This window comes from Diadema antillarum, unplaced genomic scaffold (assembly GCF_040938485.1).
Source record: "Diadema antillarum isolate AM-2024a unplaced genomic scaffold, OU_Dant_1.0 seq00000217_RagTag, whole genome shotgun sequence".
NCBI lineage: Eukaryota > Metazoa > Echinodermata > Echinoidea > Diadematoida > Diadematidae > Diadema > Diadema antillarum.
The window spans coordinates 930,642-949,760 of NW_027271272.1; the positions used below are offsets into that span (position 1 = coordinate 930,642).

At 38.4% G+C, this 19,119-nt stretch overlaps 1 protein-coding gene across 1 annotated transcript in view; it reads left to right on the plus strand.

The window, feature by feature from the left end:
* Positions 1 to 2,574: 2,574 nt before the first annotated feature.
* Positions 2,575 to 19,119, plus strand: part of LOC139729077 (uncharacterized) — a 58,375-nt gene continuing 41,830 nt past the window's right edge. The window contains exons 1-2 of the mRNA XM_071640000.1: positions 2,575 to 3,201; positions 18,810 to 18,856. Coding sequence (XP_071496101.1) covers positions 2,575 to 3,201; positions 18,810 to 18,856 — 674 coding nt within the window. The remainder of the gene's footprint in view (positions 3,202 to 18,809; positions 18,857 to 19,119) is intronic.

Genomic DNA, 19,119 nt, shown 5'->3' on the forward strand with positions numbered 1-19,119 from the left:
ATTTCTTTTTAGTGCTATACTTACATACTTCCGGGTTGAAAATGTGGGGGGCAAGGGCGCCAAAGTGATGACACCATAATGTATTCCTTAGTATGGTGCACAAAAAGTGCCCCCCCCCCCCCCCCCGGTTCCGCTGGCCATGGTATTTAATGGCGAAGTGTATACGCTATACTGTGAAGAGTTTGAATGCAGAAACAGTTAAGCGTTATTTTCATTTTTTTTTCTTTTAGGTAGACATATTCGTCATTATCAAACAGATAAAAATTAAATCTTTTCACTGATTATGGCACTCCCTTCATTCAGCAAGAAATATTACTGAAGATGTTATTAAAATCATCACATACAGGCCTACATTTTATCATCTTTGTTTTTCAGCAGATTTAATCTGAGATATCTAAAGTTGGTAAAAATGGATATCGGTTTTGCATCTAAACTCTTCAGAATGGAATAATTATTATACATTGTGTGTACAGGAATTACCCTATGGTGTATGGGGCGGGATTCACATACCTGCTCCTGGCGGGGTCAGGGTTCAATAATAGTTCAAAGAAACGACATTGTAAACTTAAATGCAACTATTGAATATCCATTTATATTGTAGATTTAAAAAAAAAAGAGCAAATTAACGCTCAAAGAAAGAAATAAAGCAAGCTTTCAATGTCATAACGGGGCCTGTCTTATAAAGACTTGTGATAGAAATCAATCACAAGTTTCATGTAAGCTTCAATGCAAGTTGCGATTGATTTGGGGACTTGTGATTGATTTGAAGGCTTTATAAGACGGGGCTCGGACATCATATCGAAATTGTGCTGAGCAAGATCGCATGGAGACAATACAAGTTCGAGATACATTTAGTATGAGTTTGAGAATAAAATAGGATATGGTGCTGTCCTCTTTGTTAATAATTATTTTCAACACGATCCATTAACCCTATGGGTGCCACATTATATTATCTATACCTATTATTACCTACATTATATCACCTGTCCATAGGTTTGTGTGTGAGAGTTGTGCACATTTTGACTCATTTGGCACAGAAAGGGTTAATCGTAGAACTTTATGAGAGACTCACTATTATTTTCTTTGCAGCTTGACTGCTGTCCTCTAGTGGCTGGAGTGATGTAGTTGACGCGCACCAAGTCAGAGCGTCAAAGTAAAAGAAGTCACGTGATTGAAGAAGAGCAGTAAATAAATCTCCCTCATCTATCTCTCTGCCTGTTCTCGGGGGATCTCTTCATGGGAGACAAAACAATCTGCGATTTCAAAACTCACAAGTCTTAATGACTACGCAACTAATGCCTGATCTTCGCACTGATGTAATTTCTATATTACTTTGCCCCTCTTGTTTGTAATGTTATTTCCTATTAAAACTTCTGTCATCCTGCAAATTTGGATTTCACCAGTTGGGTGCAGTTAATTTGATCACGGAGTGGCATTTTCATTCAATTAGCAACTATTATCCAAAACAATTAATTTCAATAGCTGGCGTGGAGTCGGACCAGAGAAAGACATTTTGGTAGTGGCGTCATCAAAATTGGACATAGTATAAAAAAGTTAAGAAATTATTACGTTTCAACCCTGGATGTTGGGGGGCTTGTTGTCATTACCTCAAAAGTCTCCAATTTACCTGAACACAATCTTGATGTAGCTTCCATTTTACATAAATTTGATGTTGATAAGTGTTATCCTTCCCACGAAATAAAAAAGTAATCTTTTGATAACCCATCAGTAACAACTTGAGGGGGAAAGGAACAGAACAGTGGTTGCTTAATTATCAACAAAAACATGTTTTTATCTAATACTTTTATGTTACCCACATTAGGGAAAACATTGGACACTTTAAAAACTTATGACTTTCTTATTATTCAAGACCATTTTTGATGAAATTCTGTCATTCAATTTTAGTGAAACTCAGTTATTGCGTCGTATAGTTTTACTGAATTCAATTTCAATATGATGTGCAAAAAATGTACTAAACATTGTTCTATCATGTCTGTCAACTGTCTCTCTTATTTCCTTTATTTATATAGTGTAACAAGAGAATATAAAGCATGCACGAGCAACCCAACACGCGAATAAAATACTATCTTCATGACTATACGTATTGCCAGATTCAGTGCTGTCCTGATTCGAATGATCGTTTCTGGCCAGTCTTTACCTTTCGAAGATATGAACGGCTACCAGTCTAACCACTCGCTGTGGACTCCGCCGCCGCAGAGCGACACGACGAGCAAAGATCAGTGATAACAGCCCAAATAGTAGGGCTACAAAAGGAATTTGCCCGAGTGTGACAATCGGCTTCCAAGCTGTAAAGGGGTATTGTCGTAAACTTCCATGGGGATAAACAACAACCATAGGACGGCGGCTCGTCTACAAAGATGCGTGGGGCTCATTAATGCGAGCGATTCTCGAACATGAGACATGGATGTCTTTGCTTTCTTTAATACCCAGTCTCGTGTTTTGTTTTCAAGGTTTTACTCACTCACGTCGTTGGGGAAGATCGCGAACGTGTAATGTAGCACTTTAACATTTAAAGTTTGTCGCACGTTTTATTTTTCCTCGCCGGGGGAAATCATGGCGCTGCTGCAGTCACTATTGGCTCCCTCGGGAGTGTTTCCCAAGCGGAGCTTCGGCAGCGACAGCGGCTTTTCGGCCGACGACAGCACTGCCGTGGACCCAATCGCTGCCGGCTCGGAGATCACCTCCTTGACTTCGAACACGACGAAGAGCGTCGCCAAGCCCAACACCAGACAGGAGGCCGGTCCGACCTTAATCGGCGATCCGAGGGCAGATAACCGCGACGGCGTCGCCGACGAAGAAGACGATGACGAGGGAATCGACGGGTCCACCTCGGAACAGGACCAACTCGTCATATCTTTTGGGGACGACGCGGTGTCGAGTGCCCACCACCTAAGCGTCCCAGTGCCGAAGAAATCCGTCTACATTGCGACATCTCGCATCAAAGCATCATGGCTGGACAACACCTATCAGAAAGCTCTAGCCAGGGCGAGAGCCCGACTAGCCAAGGGCCACTGGCCCCAGGACCCCGAGGAATGGCGGCTACCAAATGCCCCACTACCAGCCAAGCCCGACTACACTAGAACTGGTCCAGTACTCTCCCTCCCCAGTGGCTACCTCGTCACCCAGAGGAAGAGACGAGAAGCTCGGACAAGAAGTGAAACTTTTCCAGGAACAAGCAAGGTAAGTTTCCCCCTAAATGATCATTCAAACACACTCAATGAGAAAAATTTATGTCACTCACTTTCATTCTTTCTGTTCCTCTCTTCTTATTGGAGGGCGTTGTCAAACTCTCATGCCTCATGTCCATTTGCGCTTTTTGCTTTAACAGTGTTTAAATTGCAGATAAATGGTGTAGTAAGATCCTTGCTTGTCAATCCCCGACATCTTTTTATCTTTTTTTATCAAGCTTCAGAAAGCGCTGACAGCACAGCGTATAAGTATAATGGGCCTGTTTACATCCGTCCAAAATTATAAACACTGTGGCTCCCTCCTCGCTTTTGTTTTTAAAGAAAGTTTATAAGCGAGAAGTCACTACCATTGGCTATAATATAAACTTGATCAATGTTTCGATTTCTTAACGAATTGTTACGTTTACCCATGCAGGGTAAACCCTACATAAAACCCGTCATAAAGAATTTATTAGCATGTATAGGTCGATCGCTCTTTCTTCATTAGCTCTCTATTTTTTTTCCGAAATGGTTCTCGCCTACGAAAGGAGTAGAGTTAACTGTAATTGTTTCAGTAAGTTTATAAGTTCTGGTAGTGCGTAGAATCAGTCTGTAATTTGTGCATTGAACAGAAAATCTAAAAAAAAAAAAAAGATCATTATACACCCATAAGATAATTCTAATTAATCACATATATTTCACAACATCATGATGTCACACACAAACACACACGAAAAAAATGATACATTACATTGCATATGTGCTCGCAAATTGTGCCATATGAATATCTATGTTCCTATATCTGAGATGAACGAACATTACAAAACAAGGCTTTGGTCGCGCAGTACGATCTATTGACCAGTCCATCTTGTAATAAGTTTCAGCTTCGCACTCTTGCAGCCAAAGAGCCGTTACACCCCTAATTTACCACACATACACGATCCTATTGTTGCACCAATTAACAGCAGAACGTTACCCGAGTTTTGATTTACACCTCTGACTTCAACTCGAAGCACACAATTTAATGAGATAATGACAGACGATACCCTATTATCGGCGCCTAATTTTGCCGTAATTACCCATTCAATCCATAATCTTAAAGACTGAAAAGGCTGAATCTAAAAGACTGAGAAAATTGATGATACTTAAGATTGTTCAATATTGCGAAACAGGTAAACTACTGGAACTTTGTGCAAAAAGGTATTTCTGTCTTTTGTGTCCGGCAGTCATGAAGGGCAAAAATGGTGCTCTACATGGGGAGAATGTCAAAATGAGCATAACACCGGACGATGAGAAAAAAAAAAACAAAAGTAAAAGAACACATGTTGGGGAAAATCGACTCCATAATGATAGATGCGACTAACAATAAAGATCATGACACATGAATGTATCCCATCAATTAGAAATTATGGATAGGAAAGTGGATTTAATTTAATTTCGTTTGATTTGATTTCGTTCGATACGAAATTAATGTAAACAAAAAATATGTGCAGATGCCATCTGGCATTTGAAATGGATATGTACCGGTAAATGGATTATCCAAACACAATTATTATCAATGGCAAACTGAAGGATAATACGAAAACAGAAGTAAGGATTCCGTCACCTCATTGAAAGAAAACCTCGGATTGTCCAAATTATTGTGAGGATCTTCACCGACAATATGAACGTTATCAACTGCTACCACAATCTAGTAAATGATTTTTTCCTTGAGTGGTTCTGTACGTAATTCGTACACTGAATGCATTGTAGTTGAATTGCACGGCATCATAATTATAGCAAAAAAAAAAAAGGAGATATGAAAAAGAAAAAGAAAGAGGTCCCTTCGCAAAATTGCATTGTACATGAACTATTGCCAATGGCAGACAGTGACATGATGGTGACTATAAGATGAACGTAATTCATATCAGTATAGTATCCGATTCGACTCGCTAAGATTAGATAAGATTAGATGAGAATCACATCAGATTATAACCATTTTAGATTAGGTTAGGTTATAGTAGATCAGATTAGATTAGATTAGCTCAGATTAGAGTATTTTGAATTAAAATTATGTTTGTTTGGGGTTTTTTGTCATACCGGTTCTGTAGGAATATGATATTAACAATTTGCCACAATTTCAAAGGTATCTATCTGTGCCCTAACTGAATCTGCTAGCTTTCGGTTAAGAATGCTACAAGGAATGCACAGATTATGAACTATTGATGATTAAACATGAGGGTAAACATGAAACTGATTAGATTTGCCTTCTGATTTGAGCTCTCCATACATAAAGTCCCATTATGCTCGCAGTCTTGTCAAGAAGCATAGCAGAGAAATATGAAAGGTGCTAAAAGACGAGAAAGTTTGGTAGACAATGCAACATGCACACTGGTAATTTGGAATTATATATATTTTTGAGAAATTTATTACGTCATATTTCGAGATGTGAAGAATTTGATTCGGCAACTTTTTTCGAGATGATTTTCTTCTTCTGAGCCTTACCAAATTAATAATTTATTTATTTTTTTATTTCGCTTGCTACTGACAGGGTTATAAAGGAAATGTGTCTGCGCGGAATTAAAAGGTTATCGAGACCTAAAGTCTTTTGCAACAGGACCGCCACTTGTGTATTCCAAAAATTTCATATTATGAGCATCAACGCTACACCCATTGTTCCTATGGGAAGGAAATGACACGTTATTCATGAGACTCGATCTATACGCGTCCCTTGACAATTGTGTGGAATCTTTTTCGAGGAGATAACCTTTCTAACCCTCGCGCAATGGGACAGGCCCATATTTTGAAATTGAACACGCTTTGAGCTATCACGATTATCACTAAAGCGGTAAGAAAATATTTTCCCTGAACTTTCACACGCCAGCTGACAGAGACACTATACTGTGCATGATATCATCATCACACAGCACGGCCCTGGATTGGGATATACTTTGAAATGGTGAGCCTGTGGATAGGGTTATATTTGCCATGCACATGGCTTGATAACATAAGACATCACCCAACCCCCAAAATTGAAGTAAGTTACATTCCCTACCCTCAACTTGCTCAAAGGATGTTGACACTGTGTGATGTCGATAAGTTGACGAGCAAAGAAAAAAAATACTTCACAAGACAGTGACTCAATGACTTTAATAGGAATTGTAGAGGCTCTCTTCAATCCATAGTGGGATTGCACATCAGACATCAATTGCATGCTTCGTTTTTTAAAGTTAAATGTCAACATCTCGTCGGCAGCTCCCATGTCACTACCCCTGTCTTGCATATTCTCTCTTTCTTACGTCTCCAACCTCTCTCTTTATCTATCTCTGTATCTCTGTATCTATCTATCTATCTATCTATCTATCTATCTCTCTATCTATCTACATGTATCTCTATCTCTATCTATCTATCTATCTATCTATCTATCTATCTATCTATCTATCTATATCTCTATTTATCTATCTCTCTCTCTCTCTATCTATCTATCTCTCTCTATCGATCGATCGATCTATCTATATATCTCTCTATCTATCTCTCTATCTATCTATCTATCTATCTATCTATCTATCTATCTCTCTCTCTCTCTCTATCTATCTATCTATCTATCTATCTCTTTATCTTCCTCTCACTTTCTTTCAATCTATCTCGTTTTTCTAGTTCAATGGTATGTCCATACGTCGAGCTTGACAACGAACGAAAACATCCCGCATTCATCGCAGGCGATGCGCGAAGAACATTGTCATTGATTATTGAGGCCAAAATAATGAAATAAGAATCTTGTTTAAGGGCTGAAAGGAATCCCCCTTTTGTTCATATCTCTCGCTGCAGAACACACGGCGCACTCACAGGGAGCAATGAATCGATAATGATAAATCACAAAGTATGAGTATAAAGTATAAAGCGTGCCCATTATTTCTGTTTATTGTGGCAATATATCGATCGATAACTACCACTCCAACACTATCTATATAGCTCCTCCTCGTATATATATATATCTCTCTTTTTCTGTTTGTCTGTATGTCTGTCTCCCCCTTCTCTCTATCATTCTGCTGCAATTATAAGAACGCATATTGATAGATTAATGTTGTTAATTAGCGTTGCAAGAAAGTCGAGCTGCAATCAATTGCGATTGATTTTGGGGAGTTGCAATTGATTGCAACTTTCTTGCAACACACAAGATATAAGACATGTAAGATAAATAGATGAATAAACGGATGGATATATGGTCCAATAGATATCAACATTTCCTTTCGTCTGTCGAGTGAGGCATATCCATGATAATATTAAAGAGATGATTAATTCAGTGCATGCATATCAATATATCAAACGCTTTTAAATATTTGACTTAACCTACTGGACCCCAATCTAATAAATTCATACCACTACATTTCAAAATGTTTTGAGAAGAGCGCTTAGTTGTTTGATAGGATATATACAAGTGATTAGGTTCTTCGAAATCAAGTTATTCAAGAGGACATGATATTAAGATATGGCACACTTTAGCAACGAACGTTCAAGGGACAAGAGGGACAGAAAGCATGAAATAGTTTCACCATTTTTATTGTGTGTTCGAGTAGATAATATTTGCCAAGGCTATATACAAGAGATGGCATTTTCATTTACGTCTCTTGAGAAAAAAAGAACAGAATAAATTCTATGCCGACGTTTGTCAGTTTGGCATGAACAATAAAGTTGAAACTCATCTTATATAATAATATTATATCCACTTGAAGAGGATGTTGGAACTACAAAAAGGAAACGAACAAAAAAAAAACCCGGATTACAATACTGTGTGCTCTTTGGATAGAAAGGGATAGCGAGAGGCGGTAAATCTGCTTGGAGAGTTCTCACTGTTGAAGCGTCTGCATCTCCTTTTCAATCTTCTTTTCCATCTAAAGCCTTCTTGGACTGTTTTTAATTCCACACCCATCGAGCGTCCGATCTGCTTAGAAACTCAAGACGCTTTGTGTCCAAATAGCAGTCTTTGTTTCGTTTAAGCGCGGATGAGTTTTCTTTTCTTTTGCATTTCTTTGCATTTGCTTTTTAAAAGAGTTTGAGCGGTTCGCACCCTGAAATCTCACTTTTGGTCACTCCGTTTCGCCGTGACAACACTATAGACAAAAGACAGGTGTATATAAGTGTGCGCGCCGCTAGATATCTGGGGCTATTTTCGCTTTAAGATGAATTGACGAGCAGTAATTCTGAAGTGCTGCCTTTTGTTTAAGCATCTACTCCGTAACTGTCTTGTCATCGTACCTTTCATTATGCATTGTGTCTCTGTTTACGCCAGCAGAGAGAAGCTTTTTAGCTGCACAGTAGAAACACACCACGAAATTCATTAATGTGATTTCACTTCGAGACTGGGCTTTTTTTTTCTACTAAACAAAGTAAAGCTTACAATACAAAGTGTATGACATGAGTTAGACATATTTATTTCCAAACTTTCCAGCTGTGTTTTTTATTTTCAGAACAAAGATGCGGTTATTTTCTGTATGAAGTTAATGTTGTATAATAATATAGCATGAAAGGAGGATAAATCGAAGGGTAGATTCCAATACAGTAAGACAGGAAACTCATATGAGATAAATGATCAATCGCATATGTAAACGTCTTCCTAGTAATGCAATCTGCGCGTTACTTCCTATCGTTCTAGACTATCTTATTTTGCTTGTATCTTAGGTTCCATCTATTTTCTCCTAGCGTGAATACCGTATTATTCACCTGTAAAATCACTTCCTTTAAGCAACTCCAAAATGCACCCCGATCGATATCGTCACATTAATGCAGTCGAAAGACGCTTCTAAGCAGACGTCTTTTTGTGATTGTTCGTTCTCGTCAGTCTGTGATCGAGAGTATCGATCTCGCCACTCACAATCGCACAATAAATGTCTAGGGTACCCGCGCGGGGTAGCCATAGCACAATCATACAGTGAAATTTAGCTTAGATCGTCTTAAAATAGCCTCGGCAAGGAATGATGAAAATGCAAGACTGTGTATCGATTCATGTTCATAAAGGCTTTTGTCTCCGTGGCCGTGACAATAGGGCGTTGTTTATCAATAACCGCAAGCCACATGCCTCTGTGTATATTGCAGTCTTTGCAAAACTTGTATGAATGTTGAATGAAAGCTAAAGTAATTTCACAAGCGCAAATAGATGTACATATATTTTCGTAGGACCTCCAGACAGCGATCGAATTATCTGGATTTCAAACCATCGCACAACCGCAACTATACTGACATGCATCCCCCCCCAAAAAAAAAACAAAAACACACACACAACAACAACAACAAACAAATAAACAAAGGAAACAAGCAAACAGTTGTGTTATCTAGATCATCACGATCGACGAAGTGTGATGTCTATTGGCCAATGAAATATAGATTAAAACAATGTAGGTCTCGATGTTTTCTTTGGTTTAGAGAGGCAACTTTTACTCATTGGTCCCCCGTGGATATTTTGCTGAGCACAGAGGATGTGACTTAGTGATTCACAAATCCCAGTGGGAATGATGTGGATCATGGGGAAGGAATGAGTGTGTGTGTGTGTATGGGGGGGGGGGGGCCGAGGTGACTTTCTAAACTTATAATTTCATTGTACTATAAAGAGGTTGAAACATGTTTGAAATTTAATGAGATCTTTGGGATACGCAATCATTTTCTTTATCGATCCCTGCATCATCCATATCTTCGTCCGATTACGCACATGAGTAATGTTGAAAGCCGCAAATAAGCACGTCTTGCCTCGCAAAGGAATGAAGAAAATGCAAGGCTCTGTATCGATTCATGTTCATGAAGGCTTTGTCTTCGTGGCCGTGACAAAAGGGCGTTGTTTATCAATAACCGCAAGCCACACGCCTTTGTGTATATTGCAGTCTTTTCAAAACTTATATGACTGTTGAACACAATTAAAAATCATCTCCTCACACGAGCAAATGGATGTATTTTCGCTTAGACCTCCAGACAATGATCGAATTATCTGGATTTGAAAACCATCGCACAACCGCAACTCTTGACATACATAAGGACAATTCCTCAAAAATCAAACAAACAAATCAACAAGCAAACATGTTATATGAATCGTGACGATCGACGGAGCACATAATGACTGTAATAAGGCCAACGAAATATACATTAAACAATGGAAGTTTCGATTTTTTTTCCCCTTTGTTTAGAGCGGCAACTTATACCATTTACCTCATTGGTCCCCTGTGGACATTTTGCTAAGCGCAAAAACCCAGATGAGAACGACCAATGTGCGGCGGGGGGGGGGGGGGGAACTTTTAGTTGACACGTCCTTTTATAGTCTTTCATAATTACATTGTACTATCATTAACTATACAAGGTAGGAATTAAAAGAGATCTTTTGGTCTTCTAATCATTTTCTTTTATCGATTATGACGTCATCCGTATCTCCGTCCATTTGAACCTATACATGCTATTATAGACATATTCAAGGCAGAACATAAGAAGTCACAGCACATGGGTTCAACGCTACAAAATGTCAACTTTACAGACCTGCATTTTGGTGTGAAATAAGGTATACACTTGTAAAGGTGTTTCTTTCCGAGGACATTATACCTTTTTACCAATTACTGTCATGTAAAATAATGTTAAGAAGATATCGTCTGTTGAGAGTGATAAGGGCGTTAAGTTGCCACTAAACCCATAGTGTTCAGGACCACTTAACGCCCTTCTCATTCTCAACAGACGATATGCCAATTTTATCACTCCCATCTACGAATTATACATCATTTTAAGTTTTCCATGGCAAAAAAAGGGACAAAGACAGAAATGACATGAATTTTATGAATGTTTTCATGGTAATAGGCGTTAACTCTGTTTGGTTTACGATGCACCCCATCACATAGATTCTCTCCGGAATTAAGTGTGGTCCTGAAAAGGATTTAAATCATACCACGTTTCCACAAGTATAGATTCCAAACTTTTGCAGCAGATCTTGATGAGTATTGGATGCATGTATACCGCACAGGTCCACCTTTCGGTACCGCGATGGCGCGTCAAGAAAAACACATGTATAGAAAACATGAGAACGGGGAAGAAAATAAGAAACAAATTATTGAAACTGTCTTGGGGCAAAGCAACATGTCTTGATGGGTGTAAAATGTCAGTCGACTTGCATTGTCCGAGATTTCACCTGCATGGTTTAGTCTGAGGAGTTAGTTTTATTGCTGCCGACTCTGATTCGGATCGATACTTGATTGATTGCCGCTCACTTCTTCATGTCCTTCAATGGTAGAGCCAAACAAATAACTGTCAAAGCATTGACAAGGGGAAAACGGCTTATCAAATATGCAGAGCGGCACTGCTGGTGGAAAATCTTTTCCGCTGACGATAATGTAATAGAAATGCGTAATTTTAAATGGTATTTTTAGAGGACTAAAATCTTTCCGAGGCAAAACTGAGAACGTGCAGGAAATAGGTAATGGAGGAGTGTGAAACAGCTTGTTTTCAGAATTATTTTGTTGCATTCGTCGAATTCTCCGAGACACTTCTCATAATGCAGCACCCAAAAAGAAACCCCTCATTATACAGTATTCAGTCACACAGTATTGTCAGGTGATAGTGAACAATGTGGTTACGTGGATAAGACTCTTACTACTCAACCAGAGGTCCCGAGTTCGAATCCCGCAAAGAGATTACGTCCTTAGACAAGATAATATGTCGAGTCTTTGGTAGTGTTGAAGGCGGGACATTCTGGAAAGACAGTGCTAAAACTGAAGAGGTTACCCTGTCTATCAAGACCATGAAAACTATCGGTGTCATTATTGTTTTAAACACCCCAATATGAATGTGTTTATATATTATGATTATTTACGTTTACATGTGCCCCTTTCGTAATAGCCATACCATGATCTTCGATTTCTATATAAAAACAAAACATAGACAAGCAGTCCTATATAATCAATGCATGCATTGCGTGTAAGAAATGATGTTGTTTGGTGAGATCTAACGTTAAAGGGTACAACATTCGGTGTGAACAAAACAAATGGAGCAGCTGTTATTTTGTTTCTTCGTCTCTCTTGTGTCATCAAACAAACTAATGAAAGTTCATCTTTTGAGGCAACGTACACTGTATATTCTACGCAATAGACCAAAACGGAAGGGGAAAACAGATGCGTGTGTTGGAAGTTTTGTGTCACTCAAAAAATAAATTATTAACTATTTACTGAAAGACCGTCTCAAATGGCCATAAAAAATCCGATTAACTTCCCAAAACACACATGCCGTCATCATAAAAATGACAAGAAACGGGCGATTCCGCTACGATAGATGATGGCGTGCATGTTTGCATTTCACGGCGACCATGCTATCTATACATCCATTATCATACATCATCATAATTCGATTCTGCCCCATGCACGAGTTGGTTTTGATAAATAGAGCAAAAAAAAAAGTATAGAAAACGAATGGCGGTGCATGACGGCATTAAAAAGAGAATGTTATGACATTTTAAAGTTATATATTCCCACTTATTTTGAAATTTCTGTCCCGTTCTTCTTGTCTGATTGTTTCCATTGGTTGAAATAGAAAACGGTTGGCAGTAAGCTTTGGATATTGTGACGTAATTTGAAATCCTAGAGGAGAGTGCAAGGACGATGGAACTTTTTCCTGTTCTGCTTTATTTTTTTTTTGTGATTTCATTCAATTATGTATCATCAAAGCTGTAATTCGAAAATGGAGGACGTTTCAATTCAGTGTCATAGGATGAGGACATTGATACGCTTGTTTGATTACAATTATGTTGACGAATGCAATTTAGTTCGATTTTAGTATTTGCATCCTTTTTGACATCAAATTACTCTCATTGATAAAGTTTCCAAAATGATGTATAAAGTATAACATCATATCAACTTTTATTAATTTTGATAAGGAAACAAATTTGAAGTAGAATATTTGAAGCAGAACTTTGATCCTAATAAATTTATATTATCTGTCAAGTAAAATAAAAAAGTAAGTCCCGCTGTTAACTGGATTTTTCGTTTAACACGTAATGGGATGGTGGGAATTAGGATAATGTAGGTTATGGATGACTGAAATTTGACAGTTGCCACTGCATGGGTAGTGAAGCATTTAGCGTACATTTTACAACTGGTTGACTAATTGCCATCATCAACTATCATATGGTTTTTACGGCTTAAGGGCGTGAATTATCTCAGTCGGTAGCGCGTCTGCCTCACGATCCTAAGGACCCCGGTTAGATTCCCGGGTCCCACTGAGCAAAATGTGTCGTGTGTAATCATACCGTCCCCTCTAGTAAGAGGCAAAACACTCTGTCCCTCGGATAGGATAGATAAAAGTGGAGGTATTGTGTGGAGATAGTCACAACTCATGCACGTAAAATACCCCGCTTCATATATTCATATCGCAAAGAGCAGGGTGTTTAACCCGGTGAAGTGGTCCCGCCTTACATCCAACTGGACCTCATGGAAGAACAGTTATTGCAGCTGAATATGGGCTATCCAGCCATCTTCTCAGATAGAAATGAAACAAACAAACGGCTTAAAAAGGAAAAAAAAACCCGTTGTGTGTATTTATGTCGATGAAGGTTAATTTGTCAATTAGTTGCAGTAAAAACAACTAGACGCAAGAATTATTAATTTGAATGTACATTTTGTTAAGAATTCAATCTGACATAAGAGCCGCAAATCAAAAGAAAAACCCGAAAAAAGACCCCATAAAGCAAAGGAGCTTCGAATTCAGGCAAATGTCAGAGATGTTAAAACGATCCACACTCCCTTCGTCAATGATATCTGAGTTGAGATCGTTGACAACCATTAATGACCGGTGTACTCAGATAAGGGCTTGCTTGCACAGAGCTGGTTTTTATCATGTTTAGTCCTTGACAACGCCAGATTAGTTTTACAAGAACCACCGTCCAGTGACGCGCGATGGTATAGATACAACAGCAAAGTAAAAAACAGGAAAATCGACAACCTCAAGCTCGTTTTCTTAATCCATCCACCACTTTCTCCAGTATGATTATTTTGTCATTCACTTCTTAGCGTCGTATAAGACAGTGACCAGAAGATTTTGATGTAGGACTAGACATACCATGGAGCTACAAGATGTGTCGTATAGCGACATGGTATTTTACTTATTACGTCACACACGGCAGACAAAATTTTGACACAGAATACATAACATTAAGAAAAGTAGCTATATAGCGTTCATGCTGAAACATTATGTTGCACACATGTATCCACACCTACACAAATATACACTATACACGTCGTAAAAACTCACAAAACATTCTATTACAACGTAAAATGTATCACTGCATAATAATGCCAAGGGGTTGGCGTTGCTTGAAGCAAATGAATTGCGTATATGAAACATATTTCACGCACTTATTCATAATACAAGAGATACGTTACGTTTCGCTAGCAATTATAGGAGATAAAGGCTACTCTAAAAATTATAATAGTGCTGAGACTAAACTGTGAACATAGGAAACTGGGTAATGTCTGGCGTTTCCGTCTCAGAATGTGTGGATTTTGCCTTGTCCTCACCAAACTATTCTTGACAAGTTATCAAGATTCTATAGGAAGCCATATAAACGTATAATCCTCGTCCTAACACCTCAAAACAACTTGAAAGTTGTAAGTGTATCAGTGAATTGCTACCATAATTTATAGTATATATATACGACAAGTGTGAGAACGCGCGTTCTTTAAAAAAAGAAAAAGAAAAGATAACACGACTGTGAATCGAGAGCCTAGTTTTATATGCATGACAATTTGGTGACAAGTGTACTGCGGAATGTTTCTTTTTGACTCAGATTGTTGGCATTCGGGCTGTAATCCCTAGGTCAAGCAAACTCCCCCCAGAGAGCGGTCGTTCTGTCCATGGCTCCAAGTCGCGGTATGCGTGAGCACGTTACCGGTCTTTTGAGTGGAGAGGGCGGGTCGATATAGCGTGTGCGGTTACCCCGGACAACGGGAGTGGTGATCCTTTTCTCGCCTCGTGGCTGTCTGCCCTGGCCGCATCGCGCGTGACGATGGTCACTTTCAGTAGTGACCCCTCAATAGGGAAACACGTCACCGATCGATTACGTCCTATCGTTCTATTCAGATACACACGTCGACTAATATATTGCTTGTTATGACGACAATAGGCCATTATTCCATGCGTATCTCCTTTCCCCCAGGTCGTGTGTGAAATATCGCCACTGTTAATCCTTACGGACATTGCAGCTGTCTATGAACAAATAGAGAAAGAAGGAGAGAATTTGATAACATCCAAAGTCTTTAAATAGTCTGTCAAAATCTTTTAAAATGAATATGTCTACTAGATATTTTCTTCTCCAGAAAACCTGTGAGATAACATGAGCAGTCAAGGACAGGTTGTGTAAAATAGAAATCTAAAGAAAAAAAAAGAAAACATTTTCAACAGGCACGGCCAAATCAGACGACCAGAAGTACCTTTTAACACACGAACAAGTTTCCTCTAAAAATCCTGAAATTCTATGTTGTGAATGCATACAGACCTCTTCAACATTCCATCAAAATAATATATTATCAAAAAAGAGATCATTCTCTAGTTTGGGTTGAGATAGGGCTTCAGGTTTCCAACTTTTTTGTGAGATAATGAGAAATTTCTTTTGAAATACGAAAGAGCATACAATTCTAAGAGGAATTCAAAGTTTATTGATGAAAATTGGTTTTGAAATGGCTGAGATATCCAAAAACAAAGAGGTCCTAATAAGAGGTGGGATCCACCTTTTATTAGGACCACTTTGTTTTAATCTGCTTTTTGATATCTCAGCCATTTTAAAACCAATTTCGATCAAATAAACTTTGAATTCCTCTTAGATTTATATGCTCTTAATATTTCATAGATATGGTTTCTAATTATCTCGCAAAAAGTTAAAATCTGAATGGTTCATTTCAACCAAAACTGTACCATCCCTTTTAAGTTTATATCAAACTAAATTCTAACTGAAATATACGAAATATACTTGAAGCAGTAGTGGTTCCCGACTGCAATACATTGTAATAAACTTTTTGATGGTATAGGAATGGGGCTTGTATCACCGGTGATAGTCTAGAATATCGTATATATAAACAATTCTTTTGACGGAATAATATTCGTTACCAAGACAGGTGCGAGTGGTATTTCGGGTTGACCAGTTTAAAGAAAGAAAAGGCCATGAAAAGGGTTAAAGAAGAAATACATGCTTTGTTTCACGTCGTTTTTGTTGTCATTTATTTTTCCCCACACAGAATGTAACGGACTTGTTATGCCTTGAAATGGCGACATGGATAAAAGCTTCCGAAAGTCGACGAGTTCATTTTACATTTTAGTCAAGGGGGGGGGGGGGGGAGGGGGGGGGGGGGCTTTGACATGTTTAGAATTAATATCCTGGCAAACGGTGCACTTTGATACACTTTACAACTCTCAATGATTGCTACATTTCTGATACGATCGGACCTACCTGGATACACTATCCCCATTAAAAGAGAGAAATTTTATTAATGATTAAAAAAAACTAAGATACCATATTGATATAAACTTTGTGATCGCTGGTCGATTGGAGTAGCACTTGACTTTTGATCGGATTTACCTACCTGCGATATGATATTTTTCTTGTTCATGGGTTGTTGTTTTTTCCCATAATGCACAATCACCATTCCACGTTCGACAAAAACAACCTACTTACTCCTGAAATGATTAATAAAACATAGCTAGAATATTCACAATATACTAAAAAGTAAAACAAAAGCAAAAATATGTAAAGTGAAGTTTTAATGTATATTAGGTTCCACGAACCACGTTACAATGATTATTTTTCCCCCTTTGACAGTGTCAAGCGTGGTGTGTTTTGGCATATCCTCTGATCAAATATGAACATCATTGTAGTGTGAATATTAAGACAACTCACATCCTCTTCCGATGCCCAAATGATTTTTCCTTCATTGGAACGTTTACATGAAATGATATCTACCGCCACATCACTTGACTGAGGAGAAGGGGGGGGGGGGTATAAATGAAGTAGGCTTACATAGCTATGGTCTATTAATTCACATTAGCAACGTGTCGTAGGATCATCACCGAAATGAAATATTTCCGTATTAATCATTTTGCCACATCTCAGAAATGCTCTAGCATGTTTATGATAATATAATAACATTAAGGTCTTCTTCATCCAGGGTAGCCTCTTCAGTGTTGGCCCTGCCATCATTACTACCCCAGCGTTGTCAGGTACCCATTTATACACCTGGGTCGAGAGGGCCATAGTGGGTAAAAACATCTTGTCCAAGGACGTAAGCACTAGACGGGGATCGAACTCGCGTCCTCCAATTTGGGGTCGGGAGTCTTATCCACTATATGCCACAGCGCCCCCACTTAATAGATATACAAACATGACAGGACTGAGATCAGATTGGCCGACTTGTATAAAGGAATAGATAAAAGCAAGCAAGCAAACAAACAACAAAATGCTAAAATAAGCAGATTAAAGAAATGAAATTAAATCCACGTTTTGCTTTCCATAGAGGCTAAGCAGTTGTCCATCAGTTATGTATTAGAGTCTCCGTGATCCATACTGCTACTCTGCAAGAAGTAGGTCTACTGCTGAGAGCTAATCGATTAGGGAAAAGATGGCTGGGCTTGAGAAGGAACAGTTCGAATGCATGAGTGCATGATTATTACGTCAGAGGCACGACATACCAAGTAAATTTGGTCGTCTGCTCATGCGCATTTGACTTGCCGTAACTCAACTTCGTTGCACCTTTCAACCAACGGGGTGTCTTGATTCTACGAGAACAAACAGCATGGTGGCGCTAAAAGCACTGATGTATCGGGGGATAAAGTCGGTCCACATCCGACTTCATTCTCTGCCTAAATGTTTGTAAAACCCTATTATGTAGTGTTTACATTTCGTCTCCCTCTTTGTGACTCTCTTTGTCTCTATGTCTGTCACAAGTTGATACATTCCTTACAAAGGAGAAAGTGTTATTTACTGCAGAGGTATAACTTCATGAAGGCGTTGAGGTAGACTTTGTTACGTTAGAAACCTAGACCATGTAGACTTTGTTGAGTCTACAAACTGTTATTCATCACTTTGGACACATAATCGAAAACATGGCGTACGGGGGAACAGTGCAGGTTCCGACTTTATCCTTTTATGAATTTAAGTTTCCTGTATTAAGCACATTCTATGTGGTAAGTTTATTGGTCTGAATTCATATTGCGACAAAAAGCCGCTTGGAAAATGTTTGTTTTAGTTTCCTATCTGCAGAGGAAATTTCGGGTTTTTTTTCACACAACCTTGTGCAGCTGTTCAGTATTTGTGTTACAACTAGGCACCGATATACTGATAAAATTTGAATGTTTAAACATTTTCAAACACAACCTTAACATTTCTGAATTCATGAAATTTCCAAAGTGTTTTTCCCGTCCAGATGGATGACAAAATTGTAGACAATTTTTTTTTTACTGCCGATAGTGTATTCGATCACAATTGAATGTTTATACTTTAATGTTGTTTCGTTGAATGTTTGTCTCTCTCTTTCGAACTTGATAACAAATTCCATGCATCACTACTAATATAGCACATGTTACAATGAATGCACTGATTTAGTGATTTTTGTTGTCGTTGTATTTATTTATCTGTCACAGGAGAACAAAGCAGCAGTCAGACAAGCTCATCTTCCTCCCATAGACAGGTGAGTACACTCATCTTAACCCGTTGAGGACGGGCTGATTTTGCTACAACACGCATTTCCCATAGACGCTTGCCGGAGTATTATACTCGGGACTCGTCCTCACAATGGGTTAAGGATTGCTTTTACTTTTCAGCATTTTAGCTTAATAAATTCAGTCAGAAGAGAAAGTTGGAATATCTTTATTTGAAATCATTATAAAATATACAATACAGAACGGAAGATATATAGTGTATAATATTCAATGATATAATATGCGTTTATAT